The sequence below is a fragment of the Nelusetta ayraudi genome, unplaced genomic scaffold (genome assembly GCF_046127955.1).
Source record: "Nelusetta ayraudi isolate G7.1 ecotype Tasmania unplaced genomic scaffold, CSIRO-AGI_Nayr_v1 ptg000127l, whole genome shotgun sequence".
NCBI classification, from domain to species: domain Eukaryota; kingdom Metazoa; phylum Chordata; class Actinopteri; order Tetraodontiformes; family Monacanthidae; genus Nelusetta; species Nelusetta ayraudi.
The window spans coordinates 571,845-598,225 of NW_027466177.1; the positions used below are offsets into that span (position 1 = coordinate 571,845).

The 26,381-nt window shown below is 48.4% G+C and overlaps 1 protein-coding gene across 2 annotated transcripts in view; it reads left to right on the forward strand.

The window, feature by feature from the left end:
* The first annotated feature begins 236 nt into the window (after nucleotides 1–236).
* The window catches only part of stau2 (staufen double-stranded RNA binding protein 2), a 69,842-nt gene continuing 43,697 nt past the window's right edge, over nucleotides 237–26,381 (forward strand). Inside the window, exons 1-10 of one of the 2 annotated variants that reach the window (XM_076050370.1) lie at nucleotides 237–389; nucleotides 1,976–2,183; nucleotides 2,771–2,901; nucleotides 3,002–3,161; nucleotides 3,800–3,935; nucleotides 15,212–15,371; nucleotides 18,293–18,400; nucleotides 22,819–23,031; nucleotides 23,952–24,089; nucleotides 25,560–25,688. In XM_076050370.1, the coding sequence (XP_075906485.1) occupies nucleotides 1,985–2,183; nucleotides 2,771–2,901; nucleotides 3,002–3,161; nucleotides 3,800–3,935; nucleotides 15,212–15,371; nucleotides 18,293–18,400; nucleotides 22,819–23,031; nucleotides 23,952–24,089; nucleotides 25,560–25,688 (1,374 nt within the window). In that variant the 5' untranslated portion in view covers nucleotides 237–389; nucleotides 1,976–1,984. The remainder of the gene's footprint in view (nucleotides 390–1,975; nucleotides 2,184–2,770; nucleotides 2,902–3,001; nucleotides 3,162–3,799; nucleotides 3,936–15,211; nucleotides 15,372–18,292; nucleotides 18,401–22,818; nucleotides 23,032–23,951; nucleotides 24,090–25,559; nucleotides 25,689–26,381) is intronic. The other variant, XM_076050368.1, reaches the window with a different exon arrangement.

Sequence of the window (26,381 nt, forward strand, 5' to 3'; positions counted from 1 at the left end):
CGTAATGAACCACCTGAACGCCATGTAATTTATAGGGTACACGTTTATAAAGGCTCATTTTAGGGCCAAAATCAAAGTTTGAGGCTGCGAGGTCGGGCAGCAGGACTGTACCATTCACAGACTCGCGGGGGTGTCCAATTCATTCAACATTCCCGTCAAACTGCAGCGGTAATTGTGAGGTTAGCGTAATACAACACCGAACGCTCGAAAAAGCGCGGGAACGATAACATATTAGCCTCAAAGGTCTCAATTACAAGTCGCCTCCACGTAAGACGTATCAAAAACGACATTTATCCATACAAATGACGTGGTCTGGTCCCTCTTCCATCCAGTTCTCTTTAGTGTTTGCCAATGTCGGAGGTGTAACTGGGGTCTGGCCCTGGACTAAGGTAAAAAAATATTCCGATATATATGCCCGTAGTAGTCGGACAGTGTAGGGGAGAGCTGTCACGCCCGTCAGCGGCCCGTGCCTAGTGTTGCGGCGGACTGAATCCCTCAGCCTTTGCGTGGAGAAATGGGTGGCGGTGGAGATGCTAGCAAGGGGGAGCCCTCGGCCGGTCAGCCATGATGAGCCTTAACCGGCTAAACTAGCCTTCTTGGAGGCGGCTGGCTGGTGCATAATAAGACAAACCGTGCTGACAGAACGCATGACAGCGGGCACACTCGCGAACACCGGTGTCTCCAACCAGGGTGCTGACATTAATTTTGACACTCTCGCTTTGCGGTCGGTGGCGTTAGCTTCCCTTGCTAAGGTTCAAATTCAGTCGGGGCTGCAGTGTCGATCCAGTGGTTGCAGACAGCCCCCTGTCAGTCAGTTTGAACTTAACAGCACCTCCACATTCAACCTCCCTGACGCCAGTGTCTTGTGTCATTTAGCCTTTTCTTTAAAAAAATAAATAAATAGTTTCTACATTCTGTAGTGTGTGACAAGAGACCGGGGAGGCAGAAAAAAAAAGAAAAAAAAAACGAGGCAAATTACCAACTCAGCTGTGTGAGTGGCAGCAAGGGAAGATGCAGTGGAGATGTTAAGAGGGGGTGGGGGGGGCAATCGATAGCGTAGCAATACATTAACGTCACGGTAAAACTTGCAATATGTGAACGTTGGCAGTATGAGCCGTTGACATGACACCAGACCTCAACTGTGTTTTATTGATACATGTTTGGGTGCTACCTTCGAGAACAGCATCTGTTCACTGGTGGTGTAGTGTCGGTGTCAGCTATCGTTCGCCTGTGCGTTTCGTAATTGAAAAGAATCACGTGTCGTTCAAATTAAAGGTTGTGTTGAACCTCAAGTGAATTATCATTGACGAGCCATTGTCTTGCGCTGCCATTGGAGTCTCTTGTTCGTCTCCTGTTTTCCAGGGTGCCCAGCAAGCTGCAGCAAAGAAAATAAAGCCCCGTTGTCTGGCGGTGTTAGCAGCCTTGTGGGTCAGAATGTGAACGATGGTGTCCTTATGCACAAATGTGTCATTCGCAGTGAACAAATGTGAAATACTGTCTCTGTTGCAGCAATTTGAAATGTTATTTTTGTACCATTGCCACTAGCAATGGCTAAGAGTTTCCTCAATGTTCACCTGATATATGATATGATGTAAGGTGTCATATTATTATTATTATTTTAAATTAAAAAAATCTCTTTACTGAAGAATGTGTTTTCCACATGTCAATAAAGCTCATTCTTGAGTTATTTCGATTTTTTTTTCCCACAATTTGAAGAGTGTTTGCTTAAAAGCCACAACTGGAGAAATCCCCCGTTTGTGAAACCACCAAAGCGCCAACAAAGCATCACTTTTACAAGGAAGCGAAAACACATTGGTGTTTGTGAGGGGGCTAAAGATACTTTTTTTCCCCGGAGATTAACACATTTTGGATAAAAACTGGTCCAGTTGTGGCTAGAGGCGACCAATAAAGATCTGAACGTGGGTCCAGTTTGAGACGTATTCATGATCAAATGTTACTTGTTGTCTGGCTCCAGGAATAGAGCATGGCTCAAGTGAAAGTACAGACCTCAGCACCCCTGGCTGGTCCTGGCCTCTCCCCTGGCGTCCCCCCAGCGGCCATGGCCAGCCCAGGACCCCTGGGTCTGCAGCCCTCCGTCAACGGCACAGGCCCGGCCCCCACACCCGCCTGCCCTGCTCCTGCAGTCGGATATGGGGACGACCCTGTGTCAGCCACATCGCCAGGTAAGACGGCCAAGAGAGAGCGGCGGAGCTGCAGAATGCTTGGTTCTCCGTTTCCTTTTCACAGTCAACAGTATTAATCATTGGCAACAAAATAACCAGGAAAAGGTTAAATCTGCAAAGACCGAAAAAACACAAACCCAGCAACTCATCGTACTGCTGATTTCATTGGAATTCAAGTGTGCACCCCCACGTCTTTACAGCACAAATAAACAACCACTCGCCAGCCTCAGCGTTGGTGTGTTTTTGTTGACACTGCACGGCGGCCTTTTTGTTTGCAATTGCAACTGTTGTGAAATGTTAATCAATGGAAGCAGTTCAGAAAATCCTAACGTGCCTGCGCTCTGCTTGTCTTTCGACAGACCAAAGCACGTGTTCGTTTTGTCACACACCGAGCATACACTCACTAATTTATGTGTGTACAACTTAAAATCCAGTAACGTACAGAGTGAAAAGACGTGAGGATGTTTTGTCATACTACTTTCTTATTTTACCAACAAGGTTTGACAATCGTCTTGTCAATTGCATGTGTTTGTGCATGGACTTCATCTCCGGTGCTGAGCCCTGACTTCTGACTTTCTCCATTTCAGGCCCGCCCCAGGAGAACATGGCAAACCCTAAAGAGAAAACTCCAATGTGTTTGGTGAATGAGTTAGCCCGTTTCAATAGGCTCCAGCCACAGTATAAGCTCCTCAGCGAGAGAGGGCCAGCACATGCCAAGGTGAGTGTGTTTTTTCATTTGCGGCCACCACAACGTCATCAAGAAAAGCTGTTAAAAATGTAAAAGCGTCCCCGTTGGTTGACGTCCGTCTCTCCTCCAGATCTTCACCGTGCAGCTGACTCTTGGGGAGCAGGTGTGGGAGGCAGAAGGCACCAGCATTAAAAAGGCCCAGCACTCCACAGCTGCCAAAGCCCTGGACGAGAGCATGCTCCCCCGGCCGGCGCCCCGCTCCCCCAAAGTCGACATCAACAGTAACCCAGGTAGCACAACATCGATAAACACCAAGAGAAAAACATGCCTGGATATGCTTATATTAAACAGCACGGTAGAGTCAGAGTCAGTCTTTGTCCAATGTAACATTAGCGCCCTCTGCTGTTCATTTCACATAACGTCTGCTTTTGACTAAACGTCTCCGTCCTTTGCAAGTAAAGCGGTACTTGTTGATGTCCTTTTGCAGAAAATGTTTTGTCTTTCAAGTTTAAAGAAAAAAAAAACCCCAGCATGACAGCATTGTCTCCAAATCATCTTCCAAACCTGGCCAAGTGCTCTCCTGTGTCTCCAATTAACAGCCTGTCTTCCATCATTAACACTTTATTGCATCTGTGTTGTGAATAACCTCATAGGGAACATTTTGATGGGATGAGGAAAGCCCCGTGATAGGTTGTGCAACATCAGATGGGAGCTGCAGGATTAGCACACCATCAATTGTTCACAGGCAGACAGATCAGGAAGTCTTGAAGAGGGCCCAACTACTTCTTCTGACTTCACTGGGTTGGACTGCATTTCCAGCCTAAGAGACAAAGTTCCCTCCATGTTTACTTATAAGCAGATGGGATTTCCAGGAAATCAACGTCTTGATTTCAGCAGTTAAATCAACTTCTTAATTTTCTTTTTATAGGCAGCATAACGCCCACGGTGGAGCTGAACGGCTTGGCCATGAAGAGAGGGGAGCCGGCCATCTACAGGCCTTTGGATCCCAAGCCCATGCCCAACTACAGAGCCAACTACAACTTCAGAGGCATGTTCAACCAAAGGTGAGCACCACGACCCGGGCTAGCTTAGCCGCTTCCAACACTGTGTTTTACGAGTTGTAGTAACCGAAATAGCAGTTCAGAAAAGAGCCATCCGGCAATCGCAGCGTTTGTTGGGTTCCCTCCTGCTTTGTGTAGGGATTTCAAACGGTTCACGGTAGGTGTGGTGCGACGGAAAGGCTTCAACTTTAACAGCAAGGCTGCAATTAGTCAAGTGATCGTGTATTTACACCTTGCTTTAGTAGGTCACACATTTGCACTTGTCTAATGTGGATATTTAGACCCTGATATAGTTTGATAATGAACACATTGTGGCATTTTGTCACGTACTTTTAATTTGGAAGACCGCTTTGACATTTATTATGATAAATGAGTGTGGCAACAATGTGTCCTTGAAATGTGTTTGTCATTGCAATGCTTTGAACAACGCTTCAAGGAAGCACTTGAGCAAAAAGCAACTTGTGTTGTATCCAAAACACAAAGACGATGTACAAAGCCGTCCTGTTTTTTCATCATCTCAGCTACAATTTGGACGTTCAGTCATGTCATGCCTCACTCTCATTTAGAGAGTCATTGCTGTGTTCATTACAATAAAGGCTCCAGCCGGGCTGCAGCAAAAGAATTTTAATGGTGTTTACCTTAGTCACTCATCAGAGATGGGGACGGAGAGCCCGCACGGCTGGATTTATTCGCTAGATTTGTTTATCCCCACTGTGTTTTCTTAGGTTTATGCACGTCTTGAATGTCAACTGAAAACAACTGCAGTGCCAGTGAGGCGAATCACGCAATCTCCACTCGGGCTGGTCGCATTGGAGAGGAACTGCTAATTGTGGCCACGTTGTATATTCTGTAACCAATTGTCAATTGCTTTGTTTTGTACGTGCGAGACGGAGGAATGAATGAAATGCACTTTGATGGTTGCCTAGTACGCGGAGGGCAGATCTTAGAGGGGATCCTTTCTTTGATCCCTCTTTTTGCTCAGATGTGTGTCAGACGTGGCCCTCCGCCCCATCTGTTCCCCAAACTGATGAGTGCCGTGCCCTCACGGGGACTCGGCGCATTCAGTCTCTGTCAACGGCCTTTCTTCCCTTCTTCCTCGTCTCCCTCGTCCTCCTCTTTTCGGTTACACTGGAGCCGTCCGGCCATTTCCACTACTCCATAAAAGTGTCACCGAGGTGCAATTAATGATCTCCCCTCCCTCAGTGAAGGAATGTTATTTAGGAATTTGGATGTGTTGACTGGAATAACAGGGCTTCCAGGTAGGCCTAGAGTGAGAGACCAACAGGCCCCGCTGGAACTTTAAAGCCTGTCGTGTGAGATTAATGTCTGAGAAAGATCAGAGCTTTATATTGTGCGGTGTTCTTGCATGTTAGACCGCTGCCTTTGCCGCAATCTCACTCGATAGTCAGCCAAAGTACAAACTGTTGCAGTTAGTGGCGTTTTAAGGGGTCCTGGGGATCATAGTGTTTTTAAAAATACTGAGACAGCGTGACAGAAGTTTTGCACACAGTTTACAGAAGCTGATTTATTTGGCTCCAAAGCTTGTGCCGTCTCTGAGAACGCGGCAAACTCCCGAGTGGTTATTATGCATTTGTCTCGGGTTATGAAATGCGGTTAAGCTGTTTTGTCGACGCTCCACTAGATGGCAGTGTTTCCCCGTTGTAAAATAATCCCTTCGGCGCTCTGCAACGGCGACCAAGCACCCATTTTGTAACAGCGCACACATAACAAAAATTGCTGCCGCTCACTAATGTTCCCCCAAGCGTGGACGGATGTCTCCAGTTTAATCTCTGCCGTTAAGCAGTTATGAAACATTGTGAGCGTAACGGATGACATGTCTGCTTTGCTTTTTTAGCAGAACCCTCGGCTCAAAGGAAAGTGCTGCGATTCGTTATCCCGCCAAATGTGTGGGATTTATTCGTTAAGACGGGAAGGCACTCCCAGACAAGAGGAAGCCTGGGGAAGGGGCAGCGTTGCGCGTGTTACTCGCTCCAGTCTGCAGACGGTCCGTCCGGCATCTGGCTCACATCTTCTCGCATTTGATCCGTGCAGGAACAAACACGAGCGAAAGACAAATGTCTGCAGGGGTAGAGGAGGCAAATCTGTTTTCCAGCATCTGTCTGTCAACGTCACATGACACAGGGATGATTTTTCTTTTTCTCTCTCCCCACCCCCCCCGGGACACAGGCCTCGTCTGCCTGTCCCGCCGTGTTTTCCTGAGACAACTTTATGACGGCGGGGGATAAAAGAAGCGGGATGAAAGGGTTTGTGCAACAGAAAAATCCACAGGAGTGCATATATATTTCCCAAGGTCACTTATGTTTCCTATCAGGTCTCTTAGTTGAGCCCCCGGATTAATGAAAGCGAGACCTGCTGGATATGAATTCTGGCCCTCAGACGGCTGCCAATGTGGCGGGAGTGACAGAACATATCTGCAATCGGTCACCTTAATGACGCTCGCAGGGAGGCGAAGGTTTCCGCATGCCCATGTCCTTAACTATTATGATGAATAAGAGTGATCCGGAGTCATGTTGATGGAAAATCTTGCCATTAAAAGGGCAGCCTGGCTCGGATCCATCAGCGCTCTAATCACCGCCCAGACCAGTATTGATTCGTTCAGAAAGTGCACTGATGAGGAAAGGCGGCCATAATACCAAGCGCGCTTTTATCAGCGTCTAAATGAATCTTATTAATGGCGAGGGGGGACCGGCCGCTGTTTAAAATAAGTACTCCGTCTCTGTTATCCACCGCTCATAACTGCACCATTGTTCATCCTCAGATACAGCGAGAGAGTGACGCATGCGATTTTCCTGCGCGTTCACTTTTGCCGCGCTCGCGCGGAAATCCCATCGCTTGGGGCGGTTCCGATAAATAACGGCCGCGACAGGAAAGCAAGTTTCACCGTCAAGAAACGCGGCCGGATTCGGCCTCCTCCGGGGAACCGACTCCCGTGTTGTGATTGGAAGACCTGTCCGGGATGACTCACAGCCGGGGCTTCTTCAGTCGGCTCAGCCGCACTCCCAGCTTCCCTCCCGCTGCTCCGACTCCCCCGACGGGGCGGGGAGGCCCGCATCCTGTATTCTGTCAGAGTTGGAATTTGGATAGAACTTCCCTCCTCCTCCCGTTACGGCGAGGCAAAGCAGTATGAAGCCGTCCACCTCCTCCCAGGCCCTCATTTGGTTATGACCGTAAATCATGACAGTTGGAAGAGCAGTGGGCCGAGTCACCGTCTAGGCGTGTTGCCTTCTGACATTTCCTCATGTGACGAGGTGGTGATGGACGCTAACCCGGGGGTCAGATTCCCCAGCACAGCACAAAGTGAGGCTACTTTACACCACAGCTCAGTTCAACCCGACACAGAAGAACTGAAATAAGTGTTCCGACATGACTGTAGCCTCGTTCAGACTGCCAGCCAAAATCCGTTTTTTAGCCCATCCAGATTGAAACCGGATGGCTCTTTTGCAGTCTAAACAGTCCCAAATCACATGAAATCCGATTTTTGCAAAACGGATTGAAACCGCATTCGGGAGGTAGTTTCAAATCACATTTGGACAGATTCGTCCCAGTCTGAACAGCTCCAAAGACACTGATGGGTTTTAACTGTTCGACAGCAGTCCCTGAACAGAAGAGGAAACTCATGTGTATCGCAACAAGTCCCTTTAGTTTTTGCTTCCGTCGCAATTATATGACGTCACACACGTGACTATGTGGCCCAGTCTGAACAGAGCCAGATCCCATTTGGACAACAGTGTGGACAGCCAGCCCTTAAAATCCTTGGACTTGAATCAGATTCGACTGCAGTCTGAACGCAGCCTCTCTGTTAACTGTGGTCTAACACCATATAATCTTTGAAAAATGAAATGTTTTCCTGTGGCGTTTACCTTTATTTGAAGTTTAGTTCACATCGCCCAATTCACTTGCACTAGCGAAAGCACTTCATTGACAGGATGCAGACATGGGTTGCTGCAAGAAAACGCCTTTGAAGTGAAATTTACCAAATATCTCCACTTGTACCCTCTTAAATGGGTCAACCTTTCATCAATCCAAACAGAAAATGTTTGGAGACCTCCCGCCTCCAAGATTATTTTTTCATTCTCCACGATTACATACATACATTCATTTTCGTGTGCTTGCCTTTTGAAGCAGCGCAGCCTCGCAGTTGGGTCACTTTGTTCTCGCTTATCCACTCAAGCGTGCCCCAGTTATGGCTCTCTCTTATCGGTCCCATCGCAATTGCAGTCCAGAAAACCAAAGGGGAAAGTGCCAAAATCCACAAGTCCAGATATCAGATGGATACGTTTTTATTGCATTACATATTTCTCCCCTCCTTCTTGGATCGCCACGCGTATCTTGCACACACAATAAATCAGATGTGTGCGCTCGGGCCGTTTGTGTAAATTACCGCGGGACAAACAAGGGATAATGTGTCCAAATTGTACAAGAGGGTGTAAACTAATAAAGCTGTGTTTTATAACCACGGCTGGGTGGTGGGCGTGTGGGGGTGAGGGAGTGGAACAGGGGTCCAACACAAACAAGAGATTTAGAGTGATTTGCGCTGAACGGACTTTGGCGACACAGAAGTCTGGTCTCTCCTTTCATCCCCCTCACTTTCTCCAGCGTTCCGTGTTTGGGAATCCATGCGTGTCCTCCTTCCCCCCCCCCCAAAGTCCCCTCGACGGATCAAATGTAAAAGCTGACCGCCGGAACTGCGCACTGGAACCAGGTTGCATCAGTGGGACGAGCTTTGGGAATTCTCTGCCGTGGCCTTGGAAGGTCGAGTTGGAAACGTCCGTATGTGGGCCCCCCGTGAGAGGAGCTGGATGTGGTGCTCGCTTTGGAGCAAAGATCGTGCATTCAAACCATTACGCCTGATACTGAGCCTTTCCTTTTGGCTGCACGAAGTGGGTTATCTCCAAAGTGACAGGCATGTCGCTGGAAGAAAATACTTGAGATTAAAAAAAAAAAAAAAGAAGAAGATGGCAAGCCATTACAAATATGTAATATCATACAAGCTGGCCCGGGAAGTGGGGAAAAGTCAAAACAAAGCGTTGTGTTGAATAAAGCAGCTCGTCTTTGGTGGTCCTGAAAAATCGGGGGAATGGCCAGGAAAGTGGAGCGTCTGAACAAATGTATCTTGTGTTAGTGGAACTGCTTTGTGTGTCCCTCTCAGCTGAGCCCAGAGTTTGTGGCTGCTCCAGTTTATTTTGATCAGCTGGTTTCTATGCCCCCTGTGTGACATCACAAAGAGCTGATGGTCAGAACTGAGGGTTTTGGCAAAGATGTTTCAAAAGGTTCACGAGCAAAGCAAGAAAATATATTTATATTTTGCTGTACATAATAAATGTACATCCTCAGGGGAACGTGCTTTATCCTATGTATCTATCTATCTATGAATGGTTAACAAGCAAAAAAAAGTACATGTATCTCTTCAATTGTTTAAATAAGGAGGGAGTTTTCTTGTTTCTTAACTCTTGTGGTTCCGCCACTTGGGTCGAGGCAAATTTTATTATTGGAAAACTGGTAAAGTGAATTTTGCATGATACGATGCTCTCTGGGACAATTGGGCAATTAAAAACAAACAATTTGCCACGCAGTGGAATAAGTTGAAATTGGTTTTCCATGGAACAACAGTGGGGGGGGGGGGGGGGGGGGGAATTGGCTCAAAGCAGTCATTTCTCCAAAGAGGAAGAATTTGGAAAGAGAAAACACTCATTCATATTCACTTTTTTGGAGAAAATTGAAAAAAGGTTTGTTTCGTTAAAACAAAGCCAGTCTTTAGCCCGTCTTAATGACAATGAACGTTAAACAGCGGGTCACAGTGTGTAATATTCCTAATGAGGCCGGCAGGAGCTGCTTTAAGGACGGATCCCCAGCCAGCCCTTCCACTCCGCGAGCCAAGTCTTAACAGTTCGCACTGACGGGGCATCCAGGTTAAGAGAAGCTGGGATTTTTTTCTTTTTCAGGGTTGCCATACAGGTTGGTGGTGTGTTTGCGTAAATTTTCCTCGACACGCCAGCAATTTTCAGCGCACAGGAAGAGAATATTATTTTGCGCTTTTATTGTTTCCTGCATAATTCCATGTGTGTTCGTATACGTAGTTCTGATGCCTTCAGTGAGAACCTGCAATGCCAGTAGTGATGAGAATGAAAGAAAAACACATTACATTCATAGGGTGTGTCCAAACCTTTGACTGCTAGTGTATATATCTATATCTTCCCTTGCTGGTCGCTTCTGTAAACCTTTTGCGTTGTGCAAACAATACTCCTCGCGCAGCCGTGACTGGGCAATACGGTGCGACAGCCAGAGAGGCACGGTGGTCAGTTTACACAGGGACGGGACCTCTCACGAGTCGGGAACGGAGGCAGGCCGCAAGTGATTACAGAGCTTGCGCCAACATAAAAAAAACAAAACAAAAAACAAAACAACGGCTTTAATTTTCTTTCTCCCCAACGTTGGAACCGCAACAAACAGCTCCAACAGTGAACGCTGTCAGATCGCACAATTTCATAAAAGGAACTGATGAAATCTTCCGCTTTTATTTCGCCACTTTGCACGGTCGCATTTCTTCCGTGATAGTTGCTTTTCGCGGACTTGCACTGCAGCGGAGAGACGCGGTGGGGAAATATATCACCGCAGCGACTTTAATAAAAGCTCCCCAGCAGAATGTTGGACGTGTGGCCATATTATTCTGTCAAATGACTGCTATTACCCACCCAAATGAAAGCTGTACATTTCAAAGTCTACACGCAAGGCCGCTCACTACGCTGTGCAAAGTGGCCCCGCTGTCGCCTTAAGTGCCACTTGAGTCACACACACACACACACACACACACACACACACACACCGCTTTAATTCTCCATTGTTCCAGTAACTGAGTGCAGTCTGCGTCCTAGCTGCTGCTCCAGGGCGACCGTCTTCATGTGGTTCTTCTGAAGCTGGAGCACAATTCTCAAATCACTTCCTCATTATCACTTACAACCTGTTGGCAAACTCCTCCGAGCACCTTTTCTGGAACTGCTGAGTCATTATTTCAAATGTGACATGGGGTATTTGTTTTCTAACTTCCTGCCACCCTTTGAATTATCGCGGTCATCTCGCACGGAGCGGCCGCCGGGTTTTTAACGCCCGTCCAAAAACAGGATGGAGGAGAAAGAATCGGAAGCGACCCTAAAGAGAAAAATAAGAAGTCTGGAAGAAGAATGGAAAACTGTGAGGAAGTGCGTGCAGCGAAGCTCTGACAGGAGGTCCGAAGACGGCGCAGCTGCTGCGAGATGGAGCTCGTCCAAAATGTTTCACCCACGTTTCGCCCTGGCCCCCCGCCTGGCCTCCCCCCCACCCCCCCTCCTTCCTTAACAAGGCTCTGAGTCAGAAGCTTGTGTGTGTGTTTGTGCGTGCCTGCGTGCCATTGTGGTGCAATGCGTGCGACCGCGTGTCTCCGCGGCCAGCCGCCGTCTCGGTGGTCAAGCTCGGCCCGGACGTCCCCCTCGTCTCCGTCTCCCTATTATTATTTATCAGTGCTTTCTTGGCCCACTTTCTCCCGCCGGACGACGCAGCCGGGCGTGGCGCTGCATCTGTCGGTGCTCGTGCCAGGCCAAATCGTCCGGACAATCAGATGGACCTTCAGATTTGCAACACAAGATTCAAATTAATCAGCAGAGGTATCAGCGCGTTCCCAAGTCGGGAGCTCTCTTTGTGGGAATTCAATGTTCTCCGACTTCCTGACGACGCTCACGCGCAGTTTGATGGATGGAGGCTCCAACTTACCAATTTTGTAAATGCGAGTGTGCTTTGCGTGCTTTAGCTCTGACGAACTGCCGGGAGGTCCAGGGCGTGACCTGCGACCCCACGAGAAAGCGTAGCGCTAAAAGCACGTAGAAAGCACGTAGGAAAACTTCCAGTTTTTTTATAGATTTGTTTGCAAACGCCTTTGCAATAAATGGTTTGGGGAGTCAGACTTGAGTTTGTGTCCAAGTACCACCTCATGGTTTCTCCGTCCCCTTTGCTCTTTTGTCCTGGCTCGCAGCCACCCCCAGGCTTTCTGTGCCATGTCCATTATTCCACAGATGGCTCCTTATCCTTTCTTTTTTTTTTTCTTTTTTTGCCAAAACATGCTAATGGCTCTGAACAAATATTGGGCTGCGCTCACCCAACAGCTGTTCAGCAACTTTTTTTGGCAGGCACCCCGATGCAATGAGTTTAGTTGGAGTCCCCTGCATCCCCCCTCCCCCCCTCAGCGGTTGCCTCGTCAAGGTGTTCATTCTAATGACGTCGTGCCCTTTGACTTTCACACACGTCATTGGGTTGTTGTGAAAGTTAGCTCTTCTCGACTCAGGGGATTCCATTCCAGTCAATCCTTGGCTTTTCAAAATAATAACCAGAGTCCCCTTCGACCAAAACACCGAACAAATTGCCATGTTTTCATTCATTGCGCCGGATATAACATTTATTGCAGAATGGACTTACAACATTATCAAATCTGTTTATCTGTAACTTAATTCAAATTGCAAGTGTGAAGAAGCGAGATAGCTTGTATTAAAAAGGGAATTATAAAATTAGGAGAGTGTTTAATGCCACGCGGGATAGAAGCTGTTTCAGTTCCAAATGTCACTGTGTTATTTTGTCAGCAATTGCAGGTCCGTATCTCTCAGGCAGCAGCAGGAACACGTGTTTGCTCGCCCTTTGAATAAGTCCTTCTATGTCCGCGCGCGCGTGCTGATGCATTAGCCTTTTTTGAAATAAGATGAAAAAAAAGGGGGGGGGGCGGGGGGGGGGGTAGCTGCAGGAACGCTTGTGGCCTCAAAGCCGAGCCGACGAGTCGGTTTCAAACACTGATGGGTTATCATTTGATTGGCTGCCGTGGCGTTGTTTTTGCTTTGTTCTTTTTTTTTTATTATTATGATTATTATTTTCATCCCAGAATCCCAGCAGGTCACACACACACACACACACACACACACACACACACACACACACACTTGTAATCACACCTCATCAGAAAATCTATCCCTGATGGCACCATTGCCATTCACACCCTCTCTACGGGTGTCTTGTCTGATTCTCCGCCTCTAGAAGCAACAATCGTAAAAGCAGCGACGGAGAGCGGAGATCCTGCCAGCTTGTGTTGATTTTGTGCCGGCCACTGAGTGCGAACGTGATTATTCTTCTTTTTTTTCCTTCAGCTTGCATGATTTTTGTGTGTGTGTGTGTGTGTGTGTGTGTGTGTGTGTGTGTGTGTGTGTGTGTGTGCACACGCTCTTTCCTGTTTTTGGGCGGCTTGCCTTGTGTGTAAGCCATTACTTTCCCACGTTTTGGAGGAGGGTCTCCCACAGGCCTCCCACCTCGTCCCTCTCGCTCTTCTCCTTCCTCTCACTTTCCCTTCTCACTCCCTTTTTTTTCCATCCAGAGCACCCCACAACCCCCGCCACCCACTCCCCCCACCTCACCACCCAGCCCCCCCCTTTAGTTTCTTCCCACTTTCTCCATTCTTCCTCCCTGCACCTGTACTCTCGCGCCGCTGCCCCAGCTGCTCCTATCTGGGCCCCGGCGCCGTTGGCCGCGGCCCATGTTGCACTTGGCATGTCCTCTGAGACCCCGGGGCCACACTTGACGTGCAAAGGCCAGGCGGAGCCCCCGCCCAGGCGAGGCTCCCGTGGCCAGGAGGAGCCCAGAGCGGACGGATAAGCAGAGAGCTGTGCGCCGCCTTCGGAAGACCCGCTAGAGTTCTCGCAGTAAAGTGCTGACTCATGGTCCGGCCCGCTGTGCGTGGCTCTGAGGAAATACTCCCAGACTTGGGAAAGTGGAGGACATGTTTTTGTGAGGAACAAGACCGAGTTGTTGTCCTTTGCTTTTTCCGAAGCCTATTGTTCGTCTTTGCATGTTTTCAGTCGCTACTTTTGGCCACGAAATGCCTGCTTTTTTCGCTGACTGGCTAAAATTATTATTTGAAGTTTGTTAAAAACATCAAATGATGAAATATCATGAACTCCATTACTAAGAGTTCTACACTACATTTTTAAATTTGTAGATCAGTTTCACCAACTTACTGTGGGTGAAAGAAAAATGCACATTATGCTCGAGATGTTAAGAATTAATCAGCTATCGATTACTTGTCGATTAAGAATTTAATTGATTTAATTTAATTTGTCACAATTAATTAAGTGTAGTGGCAGGAAAGAGAAATTCACCTGTAGATACTGTAATGGTCATAATATACCTAGAACAAGTTACTTTAAAACAACTTAAAAAAAAAAAAAAAAAGTAAATTGAAATGTGAGCCATTAGAAGTCAACTTAGAGTCAGAGGATAAATGTTTAGGGTGTTTTTTCTGTTCTCTAATGTATAAATGGGTCACATTGGACCTTCAACATTATTCAAGGGTTAAGTAATGTGTTCCTTACACATTTTTCATTGTGAATTTAGGTTGATCTGCTGATCAATTAATCCTTCATCGATTAATGAAGTAATCGATAATTTGCATCCCTACATTATACGTTTCTATGCTCCCAGGGTTCACAAATACCCATCAAGTGTTTCATTTTTTGGTGTTGAAAAAGAAAAGGCCTTTGTTGTTTTTTTTCAAGCTGTTAAATTTTTCATGTTTTATTTCCCTCTCGTGATTGAACAGCTGGGACGCGCCCTCACCCTACGCGAAATCGCCGAAAGAACGTTGACGATCTTTCGCCATCGCTGTTCGTTTGTCGCCTCGCACATGCGCGAGCTCCGTGTCCTCGTGAATATAATTTGAAAGAGTGGCAGAGAAGAAAGAGGGGCTGTGGGACGGATATTAAAAAAAAAAAAAAAAAAAAGAAAAGAAAAAGTTGGGAATCCTCCCACCCACCCCCCTTGGTTTCCCACTAGGCCCATTCCTCTCTCCTTGTCCTCTCGCCCATTAGACATTCTCAGGCTGTCTCTCCTCCACCCAGGAGGGGGTTTCACACACGCAGGCTCACAGACCCCTAAATCTGCCCGGTGACAGCCCAGTCCCGCACTGTCAGGGCCCAAAGAAAGAGAGGAAAATCTATGTCCGCGGCCAGAAGAAAAGGGAGAGGATATATATGTCCCCGCGCTTTGTCCCGCCATCCGCAAGCCGGGGTTCAATAGCAAAGCATCAGTCAAGTGCTTTGCTCGCAGCCTATTGTAGAGTAATTGACCCTGATGAAGTGGCGCGCCTTTAATTTGAGAACGCTCTAAACTGTGAGAATTTACTATTTGATCCGCAGGCCTCCACCTCCGCGCGCTCTTTCCCTGAAAAACTGCTGTTTTCCCCCGTCTGGCCGCAGGTACCACTATCCTGTTCCCAAGATCTTCTTCGTGCAGCTGTCTGTGGGGAGCCATGAGTTCATCGGGGAGGGACGCACCCGCCAGGCGGCCAGACACAACGCTGCCATGAAGGCCCTGCAAGCCCTGCGCGACGAACCCATTCCCGAGCGGCCGCCGCAGGTAAACGTTTTTTTTTTTTGTTGTTGAGTTTTTTAAGTTTTTATTATTATTACTCTGTTAGCCTCCAAAATGAACTGTCGCAGACACGCTGGACGTCCCCTCGCTGGTACGTGCCGACACATCAGCTGCGCTACTTCAGCCTTACGAAACGTTATGAAAACGCGCACCCACCCCGACGCGCTGACAAAGCGGCATTTCCTCTCCGGCCTTCGCGTCCCTGCCGTCCATTGTGTTCCTCAAAGGTCATTTCGCTCTTCGCTCATCATGTCCTTTCAAAGCGTCTCACCCCGGGCCGGCCTTTTATCACCTTGCGCACCAGATCAATCTGACGGCTCAACACCCCCTCTGCACCGCCTCTGCACCCCTTCCCCCACCCCCTACGCTTGAAAACTCTCCCCCTTAATGGAAAAGTCAAAGGATTTGCACCGCGTGATCTTTTGATGCCCTTCACCGACGATCCGGCCCCTATTTTTTTTTTTTTTTTTTGAGCACTCACAAAAATGAGCACGTAACCGGCTTTTTATTTAATGAAATCCTAATCTACGTCTGCTCTAATTACTCTAATGTCTAATCTAAGCTCTGCAGTGCTTTGCAGAGGTCTGTCTCACCCTGATTTACCCTTCCTTTTAAAAAATAAATTAAAAAGTAAAGCCAAGTTTCCTTGACGGATTGCTGTTATCTTCCACTGGGGAAGTCAAATTACCCTCCAGCCTTACCGACTGGCCCTGGTGACAATATTGGTTATTCAAAACGCTCTGGCACCTCCAACCTCTAACGGCCAGGTGTCTCACGCTGCCGTCCTCTACAAATTTGCCCTTTGTTTGCTGCTACTTGTAAAGTCTTGCTTTACAAATTGTCGTTCATTGTGTCGAGGGTGTCTCACTGTCTCCCGCTCGACACGATTGGGCTCAAGTTCTTCACCCTCGCCACGAGCTGTCTGGCTTTAGATAAACACAGTTATGTGATTATTTTTTTTTTTTTGCCCGTAACGCACCTGATCTGGCTTGTTATGCAACTCTAAAACCGCATTAACTGTCGAAAACCTTCTAATCAAGTCAACTTTTGCGGCTGTGACTAAATGAAAACATCCTAATCCGATGCTTCCGCCTGTTCAAATTGGAATGTTGTGTTTTCTATCTATTTTATTTTCTATCTAAGCTAAAGATAAAATGATAAAATAAACTCCCTCACATGATTTCATCCGCTGGGAACCTCGTCTTATCGCTCTCAGCTGAACATTTGTTTTGCACTTTTACAAACCTTAGCATTCATGAGCTTAGTTGTAAATGAGGCCCCTCTCTCTTTATCATCCCTCTTCGTTCTTTCAAAGCTGCTCCTTCAGGACAAGAATTAATGTCTCATAGCAGAACACGACCTCAGTTTTTTTTTGTTTTTCTTTTTTTTTCTCCCTCCAAGACTTCCTTCGTCCTTGATCTGCAAGTAAATTAGATTCAACCCTCGATTTGTCTCTGTCACGGCGAGTCCGCTGATTTTCCCAGACATCCAAGTTTGCATCCTAATGCTCTCACACGGAGGCTAATGTGGCGCATTGGCGCGCTGAGCCAAGGGTAACGTAACAAAAAGGCTGAAATTAGGGTTAGCTTGCATTGAATTAGGGTTAGCGATAAGGCTGAAATTAGGGTTAGCTGGAATTAGGGGTTCCTCATTGGCTAGAAGCCCCAAATTTGGCGTGGACGTGTCTTAGGGGATCCCGATGAAGCAGCAAGTGGCCCCATGTCTCTAGGACAAAATTGACCTTTGACCCTCATAGACTTGCATTGAATTATGGTTAGCAATAAGGCTGGAATTAGGGTTAGGGTTAGGGTTAGCTGAAATTAGGGTTAGGGTTTCAGGGTTCCTCATGGGTTAGAAGCCCCAAATTTGGCATGGGTGTGTCTTAGGGGATCCTGATAAAGCAGCAAGTGGGCCCATGTCTCTAGGACAAAGCTGACCTTTGACCCTCATAGACTTTCATTGACTTAGGTTTCGCAATGATGCAGCCTTGGCTGGGAACTCAACATTATCAATCACACCCATCATAACAACAAGGGCATGAGGGAAGTGTAGACGCGAAAGCCCCGAATGCCCGCACGCGTTCCTGACCGGCAATTAAATCGGCCAAACTTCTCTGGTGTCGCATCATCTCTCAGATCTATTTACAGTGAAACGGGTGCAAAAACTCGTGCAAGAGCGCCGTCGCTCGTCCCTCGTGTGAAATCCGGGACATCGCGCCGCGCCAATCTCGTGTTGCATCAGGTGGCACGCCGAGGCGGGGAGAAAGGGAAGAAGCCCGGAGGGAAAGTGCCGCAGCCATTCAGACTTAATCAGACAAAGGGCTGGACATGGGAAGATAGAGATCTAGACGGGACTCTGCATTCCCACGGACAATCGGCACCAAAAGGCCCCCTGATACCATCTCCTTGCTGCAAACTCGATGTCTTTATTCATGGAATTGCTCAACGAATGAACTTTAGTCCAGCAGTAAACAGCCGTCGGGGCTGATCTCCGGTCAGAGCATTAAAATTAAACCGACCCGAGCAAACAAATTCTTTATTCTTTGTTTTTTTTTCCTAGCTTTGACTCTCTGTTTGCTGTCCTTCCTTGTAGGTGTGTAATTCCTGGCTAAATATTCCCACGGGTCAACGGTCACGGCATTAATTTTACATCCAGGAACATTGCCGGCCCGGAGCGCATTGCGTTCTCCATGGCTGAATAGACCTTTGCATCTTAAGCACTTTTTTTTCCTTCCCAGAAATAAAAACACCAACGACAACATGCTTCGTGATATGACTTTGCGTCGTCGCCTACGCTGGCACGATGTTCTCTGACAGTCAGCACAACCAAAACTGGTTGCGTGGAGCATCCTGGGAGGTCGGGTTTTTCTCCGTTTCCGACCTGCGATTGCTTTTGTCTGTTCCCAGAGTCCCGAAGAGAGAGGTGAGGCCGAGGAGGGCGGCGATGCCAGCAAATCAGAGATCAGCCTGGTCTACGAAATCGCCCTGAAGAGGAACTTATCAGTCAACTTCGAGGTGAGGAACAAAAACAGCGGACGCGTCATGTTCAGGATTCCCCCCCCCCCCTCTAATTTCCCGTCAGGAGTCATGGGAAAGAATAAGTAGTGGCCACTTTAGGCATACATGACTTGTCACAATGTGATTTAAGTGCTTGAATAATGTTCCAAACTGGTATTATAACATCTAAACAACTTGTTGAGAAGAGGAGCCCTGTTGATATACCATAAATCTGAAAAAAGACTTTGCTTCATTTTCCCACAAGTGAGGTCACCGAGTCTGAAGGAGAGTCAAAAGTCTTTTTGCCGACGTTCTCATAGCTGAAGGGGTTTTGTTTTCACTTCTTGTGCAGTTGCTATAAAAAGGGATCTTCTCTCTTGATAAACACATTTTTCAGTCTCACGCACCCGCTTTTTTCCTACTTTTCTTTTTCCTTCGTCTTAGAAAGGCAGGTGACTTATTCACCTACTTCACCTTAGATTTCCCGATGAAGACGAGGGTTGGCCGCCACTTTGAGAACCCGCCTGCCTCTCGCATGTGCAGGGAGAACGCTAGCGGCGTCCTCGTGTGACCCTGCCGGGGCCTGTTCTGCTTGGCGTCCACCGCGTCTCAGCTGACTCACTGAAAGAAATCACTCTTTGAACCTCTCCCACCGTCCTCCCATCCCTTCAAAGGAGGCTCAGTTTACCTGAAATCTGGACAACTGTTGCACCGAGGGGATGCAGCGGGCTGGGCGTGGGAGGAAGGGAAAAGAGTCTTTGTCGGTCGGACTCGTCCGGTGTGAGTCAAAGTCGACAGACACCTTCGGAGGGCCGTCTGAATATCGCTCCCTCATCTTTGGCAAATGCATTTGCTCATCGTGTCTGTCCTTTCCGGGAGCCGCTATTAATAACTCCAGCCGGCTAAATCTGGATTGGCGCGATCCGTAATCTGTCTTTGTCACTTTCGGCAATTATGCCACTTTCCTGATTGCTCCCGTGACAGCGGATTTCTAGAGCCAACATCACTTTTTCAGCGATGCCTGTTTTTGTTTTGTTTTTTTAATTGAACCCCCGACCTCTTGCTTGGTCATTTCCTTCTATTTCCATCGTGTCTTCCACCAGCTTCGCCTCCTCCTCGCGCCCCCGCCGCGCCGCGTATTCGTTACCGATGCACAAAAGGAGAACTGGCATGCTCGCCCCACTCCCTGTTATTGTCGCACCCGCGCACAATGCTCGCAAAGTCGTCCATTCAAGCCAACACAAAACCCAAACGGTCGTCAAGTGGCTTTCACAGCGGCGACGCTTTCACAACGTCCCACCATCGGGGCAGGAAAAACACGATAGAGTTGTTCTCTAGCAAGGCCGTCGGCTCTCCCAAGCCTCCTGCTAGCCCGGTCGATTCACTTTACCCCCCTCTCCCCATCCAGCAGATGAGATGCCAGCATCAAAGAGCAACCAATCTATAAATCACGGCCTGAGTGTCGGATCCGAAGTTTCCCTTTTCCGTGAGGACGACACAAGAGAAGAAGGGGAAGAAAAAAAACGCCCGTCTTACAAGAAACAACTTTTCTTCAGGGCTTGTCCGTGCAACGCTCGTCACAAAAGAGCCTTTCTTCCCGCGACCGGCTCCCGCCATTGTCCTGCCCTGCTCGCATAGCTTTCTCTCCGCGGATACCTCAGGTCTCACACGCATGTGTCCTCAGGAGTGCCCGGGGTATTGATGTCGCCATGAGAAGGCCTCCCGTGTTGGAGGGAAAGAGGAGACGAAGAGACAAGAAGGCAAAAGGAGACTGAAGAGAGAAATCGGCCGAGAGTTTCCTGTGAACCACTCGATACTTGTCTGGCTAGGTGGCGGAGGGGTGTGTTTGTTTGCGTGTTGTGTGCGCGAGCGAACCCATGTGCTGGAATCCCATCAGTGCGGCTCAGATCCTGTGACACCTGCCAGGAGGCCGACTGCAGTCTGCACGCCGCCGACGGACTCGGCCAATGCTAGCTGCCTCTCCATGACAGTTGTTTGCAGAATAAAAGCGATATTTCTAAAATTTCGACAAATTTTGCAGGTGCTTCCATTGAATGGTGTGAAGCGCATCAGCTGTAATGCTTGTATAATCTCGTCCCGCGAGATTTCCGAGAATTAAGTTTGTGTTTGTTTGTTTACGTTTGTCTGTTTCTTATTATTATGATCCTAGATGATTTAATTTGAATAGGTTTTTGTTATGTTTCATAATTTGCACAGTTTGACCCACTTTTCTAGCTTCAAGTCTTTAAAACCTTTTTAAGTGTTTAGAACCTATTCATTGGCTTTCCCAGCAAGAGTTAACCAGGAAAATTGACATCTAAGTTCTTTTTAAAAAAAAAAAAAAGAAATAATAATAATAAAAAAATAAAAAAGCATTTCCAGCTCCAGTTTTAGTTCAACACAGAGACAAAGACTGAACTTCTGGGCGTTTAAGCATGAATCACAGCTAATTATATTTAATTTGTTGAACCCGTTGCCCAACCCCCCCCAAAAAAATGCAGCGTAAATTCTGGAGTCTGACAGTCGGCTTCTTGACTGCACCCAGACTTTTCTCCACACAGTCATGGTTGGCGAACAGACAAACAATTCCGCGGTACAGAGGCTTCCAGAACAAGACTTCTGCAAGCGGCTTCGGAAGAAGGCCCGCACGTCGCATACCACCACGGGCCCACAATCCAGAAGTCATTCATCAGCGTTTGGTAATACCATCACGTCGCGTCATCGTCAACCACGACTGACACAGAAGCAGTCGGCCAAACTCATCCACATCCGTCGCTCCGCCGAGTGTCGGAACTTACTGGGAACTGCCTCGTTGCATTTTCTTTATTCGGTGATGAGCAGTAACAGAGCTGATCCCCCGAGTGAGAGCACGTTTTGGCTGTCGGCTGGAACAGCTCGTGTGTCACTAAAAGTCTCTGTAGGTCGGCTGCTTTTTCTGGAGGAGTAGGCGGGTCGTCCTCGCTCGTCCTCTCCTGATGACAGCTCACCGGTGTATGAATGCAACTCTAGTCTTTGATGGTTTGGCTGTTAGGAGTATTGGTGTGTGAATGGAACGAACGCCATCTGCAGTTTGAACGGACCTGAGCGGCGCTGTACAAGTGCATTACGGCTTATGCGCTTCACACCATTCAGTGGAAACGGCTGCAAATCGCAATTGTACTTTGTCGAAATTCCAGCGAAATCGCTTTTAATTGTGCGCGAAAAACTGTCATGGAAACGCAGCTACTGACACCGGCTATCAGCCTAATGTGTAAAAAATAAAAAATAAATAAACTGTGTGCAGCGGTAACAAGTGCAGTGACTTTTGGCTGCCAGCAGAGATGCTCATTTTTAGCTCATTTTAGTCATTCCAGTCCTCTGGTATGTATTCCTCAACTAAACTGGGTCTTGCCATTCTTTCTTTCGGCCTTAATTAACGAGACTTTCAATGACATTTTTGCTCCCTTTAATTAAACGAAACACAAGCCTGCTGCTGGCCGTTCTCTGTGTGTTTGTGTGTGTGTGTGTGTGTGTGTGAGCGAGAGAAAGAGACGGGGGGGCTGTGCGCACACACACACTCACACACACAGTTCTTTGTTCTCCTTGAATCCTGCCATTTAAGCGGCGTTGATGTGCAGACTATTAGAAGAGCGCTCCAAGTTCCGCTTATCGGGCCCCGATCTTTTTCAATGGCCGCCGGCTTCAAAATAGCCGATCCCAGATTGCATCTGATTGCTACAATTTGTACTGTCTGCGCCGCAAAATTGAGCCCCACGTAATGGGGGGGGGGGGGAGTGGAGGGGCCACACAAAGACCGAGGGCGGCGGGCCGGTGTGGGAGCCCGGGGAAGCATTTGCAGATGGCAGGCGGCTGCAGCCCGGCCAGTTTGGCCGGCCGAGAATCGATGGAGACGTCTAGCGCGGCAGTTGTGTTCCCTCTCTCTCTGTGTGTTGGGAGAGCCCCACCTGCTACACACACACACACACACACACACACACACACACACACACACACACACACACACACACACACTGTTCACGGACTGTGCAGGAAGTGGATGTGATTGCAGAAGCATGACCTAACGCCAGCCGGTGTTTGTTTTAGGTCTCCCAGGTGACTGGAGGCCTGAGGAGGAAGGAAAGCCGAGCCCTCGGCGCTGAAGACTGTCATCTAGGAACCCGCTCCTCTTCGCTAGCGCGTTGTTGTGCGTCAGCCCATGTGTGTTTTGTATATGACTAAGACACGCACACGAGGGCGGGTAGAGCTGCGACCATCAGGAACAGATGTTTTCGGACCACCTAGTGTAAACTCTTGCACATCGAACTAAAAAAGAAAGGATTTTTTTTTCTTCTCCCTCTTCCCTCCGATTGTTCTTTTTGTCAGACGTTTGTTTGTCCCCTTTGCCTTATTAGCTTCATTCCCAAAAATAAGACCCCTCGTTTACAACCTGTCCGCAGGTGCTGAAGGAGAGCGGCCCCCCGCACATGAAAAGCTTCCTGACCCGCGTCACCGTCGGCGAGTTCAGCGCCGAGGGCGAAGGCAACAGCAAGAAGCTGTCCAAGAAGCGGGCCGCCCTCTCCATCCTGCAGGACCTGAAGAAGCTGCCCTTCATCCCGGTCGTGGAGAAGCCCAAGACGCACTATAAGAAACGCACCAAGACCATCCTCAAGGTACCACGTGACGTCACTTCCCCCCACCCCCCACCCTCCGAGGGGTGACGTCGCGTTTTTGTTGAGCCGCCGGCAAAAAAGAAAACAAGACGAGACAAGGTGGGATTTTCGGCGCCGCCGATGAAATCAGTGCCAATTCAATTGGAGCCACGTGTGAAACCTGATAGCGGGAGTTCCTCCGTCGAATCCCCCCCCCCCACACACACACAGATCAGATCAGGATCTTTTGTGTCTGGCCATCGGCGGTGACTCATGTTCAGCGCTGTTGCATAACACAAAGAGCTTTACATGCGTGTACAGCGCGCCGCTTCGGCTGAACTCATTAACTACACAACACAAAAAATATATAAATAAAGAGATGACTCTAAGGCTTCGCAACTGGATGTGAAAAAAAAAGCTGAAACACCCCCTAGTGGCCGGCTACAATGTAAACCTTTACATGGGAAGTTCACCCCCAAAAGGGGAGTTTTCCCAGTTTATTCCTTTCCTGCGTTTCCCAGAGAGAAGGACTTTTATAATGACAAGTCGGACAATGTAGTTTGGCCATCGAGAGACATTGATTTCTGTGGGAAAAAAAACACAAGTATAGGATTTAAACCCTGTCATTTTAAGACTCTAAAAGAATCAATAGATGCTTGTTTAATATCAAGCGCTTTACAGCCCAGAGTCTGAGCACTGCAAGTCTTCTTTCCGACAGATTGCATTGTTCTCAAACTGACGCATGCATAAGAGCTTCATTTCAGTTGTTATTCCGTGCAGCGAGCCGAAGGTCACAAGCTTGCCGCGTCCTTTCTTCTTGTTCCGAAAATGTTCTGCACGTAACTGTGCTAGCTGGCGCTTGTTAAAAAAAGAACACAGACGTCCTCGTTCGACTCGCACACGAGTGTCCGCAACTTTGCGTTTGTGTGTGTCCGACCCAGACGGGACCCGACTACGGCCAGGGCATGAACCCGATCAGCCGCCTGGCTCAGATTCAGCAAGCCAAGAAGGAGAAGGAGCCCGAGTACGCGCTGCTCTCGGAAAGGGGGATGCCCAGACGCCGGGAGTTCATCATGCAGGTAAACAGTTTTTTTCCCGTCCAATAAATGCGCCGCCGCAAGGAAAAAAATAAATAAAAATAAAAAATCCCACCCTTCTACAAGGGGGTTTTACAGGTTGTGGTAGCAGTCAGGCTTTCCCTGCTGGTGCCACGATAACTGGAGGGTCTGAAGGTTGAAATGAAACGGCTCTGTTGAAAGATGCATATAGGAATTTCTGTGATAAAGAAGCAGTTTTGGTTTGCCTTACGCTCCTTTGTTTTCCCCTCGCTCCTCGCTCATTTTTCCTTTTTTTTTTTTTGGCCTGTCAGATTATCACTTATTGTCTGCCTTTGTTTGCCTTTGGCTTCAATCCTCGCCTTTTGTAAGAGGAACAGAGCGTCTATTAGCATCAGGCGGTAACTCAGCCTCAAACCTATTCTCCATGCCTCTTTGATACACACATCGAGCCGTGTGTGTGTGCGTGCGTGCGTGTGTGTGTGCGTGCGTGCGTGCGTGTGTGTGTCCATCTTGCGCCGTTGTCCACTCTTCTAAAATTTCCCACATTGTTTCGGCGGCGGAGCTCAAACGGATCCTTTCCCAGCCCGGCCCGGCCTGGCCTGGCCCAGCCCGGCCCGTCGCTCCCGACACAAAACCACGAAAAGTGTCAAGTGACTCTAAGTGGGGGCCGTTCGTCGTCTTCTGAAAGCGCGAGACGCCGACGTGTTTACTCTGGCAATCCGGGAGGATTTGTCGCGGCTGTTTTCATCTCGCCGCACTTGTCGCCTCGGCTCGCCGCCACCGCCACTCTCCCCCCCCCCATCCGATGGAGAGCACTTAAGCCAAGCGCTTTGGACGGGAGGTGCTCGCCGCTCGCGGGGGCCCCCCCATCCTCTCTTCTCCTCGGCTGCGGCAATGCTGCTTGCAGTGCGAAATTGCCTTGTTTGCATAACACGACGACGTCCCGATATTCTTTTTGGAAATATCTGCTTACACTCCGTTCAGACAGATTTAATGTTTCTGCGATGGCCGCAAAACAAAACACTTCACCCCCGCCGTTCTGTAAATTACACGGCGGACTCGGCTGCAGGCTGAAATCCGTTGGAGGAGCCCCTCTGATGTTTGTCTCCGGGCGTTCGTTTACCCGACGAGCATTGTTCTTTCAATGCCAAGTTGAGATGTTCGGTTTATTTATTTATTTATTTTAATTTAACAGGAGCGATACATACAGCATTGCCACCAGAAAGGGAAAATGTGACGCATATAAGATGTCTTGCTTCAGCTAATTTGCAGTTTGTGTCCCTGGTCAGGCTTTTATATTTTTGTAATACAATGAGAGATACTGAAAAACCAATTAAAAATTAAATGATACAAATGCAGTGAATAATAAAAAAAAAAAAAAAAAAGGAAATTAATGTTCATAATGTTTAACTTTCACGCTAAACCTCGGGATTTAATTCCCAATGGTTCCAATTTTTGCCTTAACATGTGCGTGTGTCTTGCGTGTGAAAGGTGAAGGTCAACAGCGAGGTCGCCACGGGAACGGGACCCAACAAGAAGGTGGCCAAGCGGAACGCGGCCGAGGCGATGCTCCTGCAGCTGGGCTACAAGGCCTCCACCGGCGCTCCCAACGCTCCTGAGGTAACCGACCACCAGTTCAACCGCGCGGGTTGGTTCACTCCTCCCCCTGATGAATCCGCCCCCGGCAGTGAACGGGCGCCGCGGTCGCGTTGACGCCTTTTCCTCTTTAAATTCCGATCACTCGCGCGCTGCGCGGTTAATGCATTCCACGTATTGCCCCCCTTAGATAAGGCGGCATTAGCATTCCGCGCACGCCGCATTGCGTAACCGGCTTCCCATACGCCGGTGGCGCCGCTACCTGTTTCGTCGGAAATGAAAATCTCGACAGGACCTCGGCGACGGCCCCCTCTGATTCTCCGTCCGGCTCCCTGTTACGCAACCTAGCGAGCGAGCGAGAGAGCGAGCGAGCTATTGATCTTCATCGTCTTCATCCAGTGCGTCGGCACGCCGCGGCCCCCGCCGGGAGCCGATCGGAGATAGACGCGTTACACGTTGCGTAACTGGGCTTTCCATGGAATATGCAGCGCTCCCCAGACAGCTCATTAGAGAGATATGCGATGCCGCATATATACTTCATCTCTCGGCCCTAACAGCGTGACGCGCCACCGTTATCAGAGTGACGGCAAAGTCAACTTTTCTGGCGTGGGGGTTTTCAGTTCCCTACATCACGAGACAATCCGACACTTTGCTTCCCCCCATACTGTCTGTCACATTGTCACCAGCGATTAGTGAATTTACTAGAGTTGCAGTGCT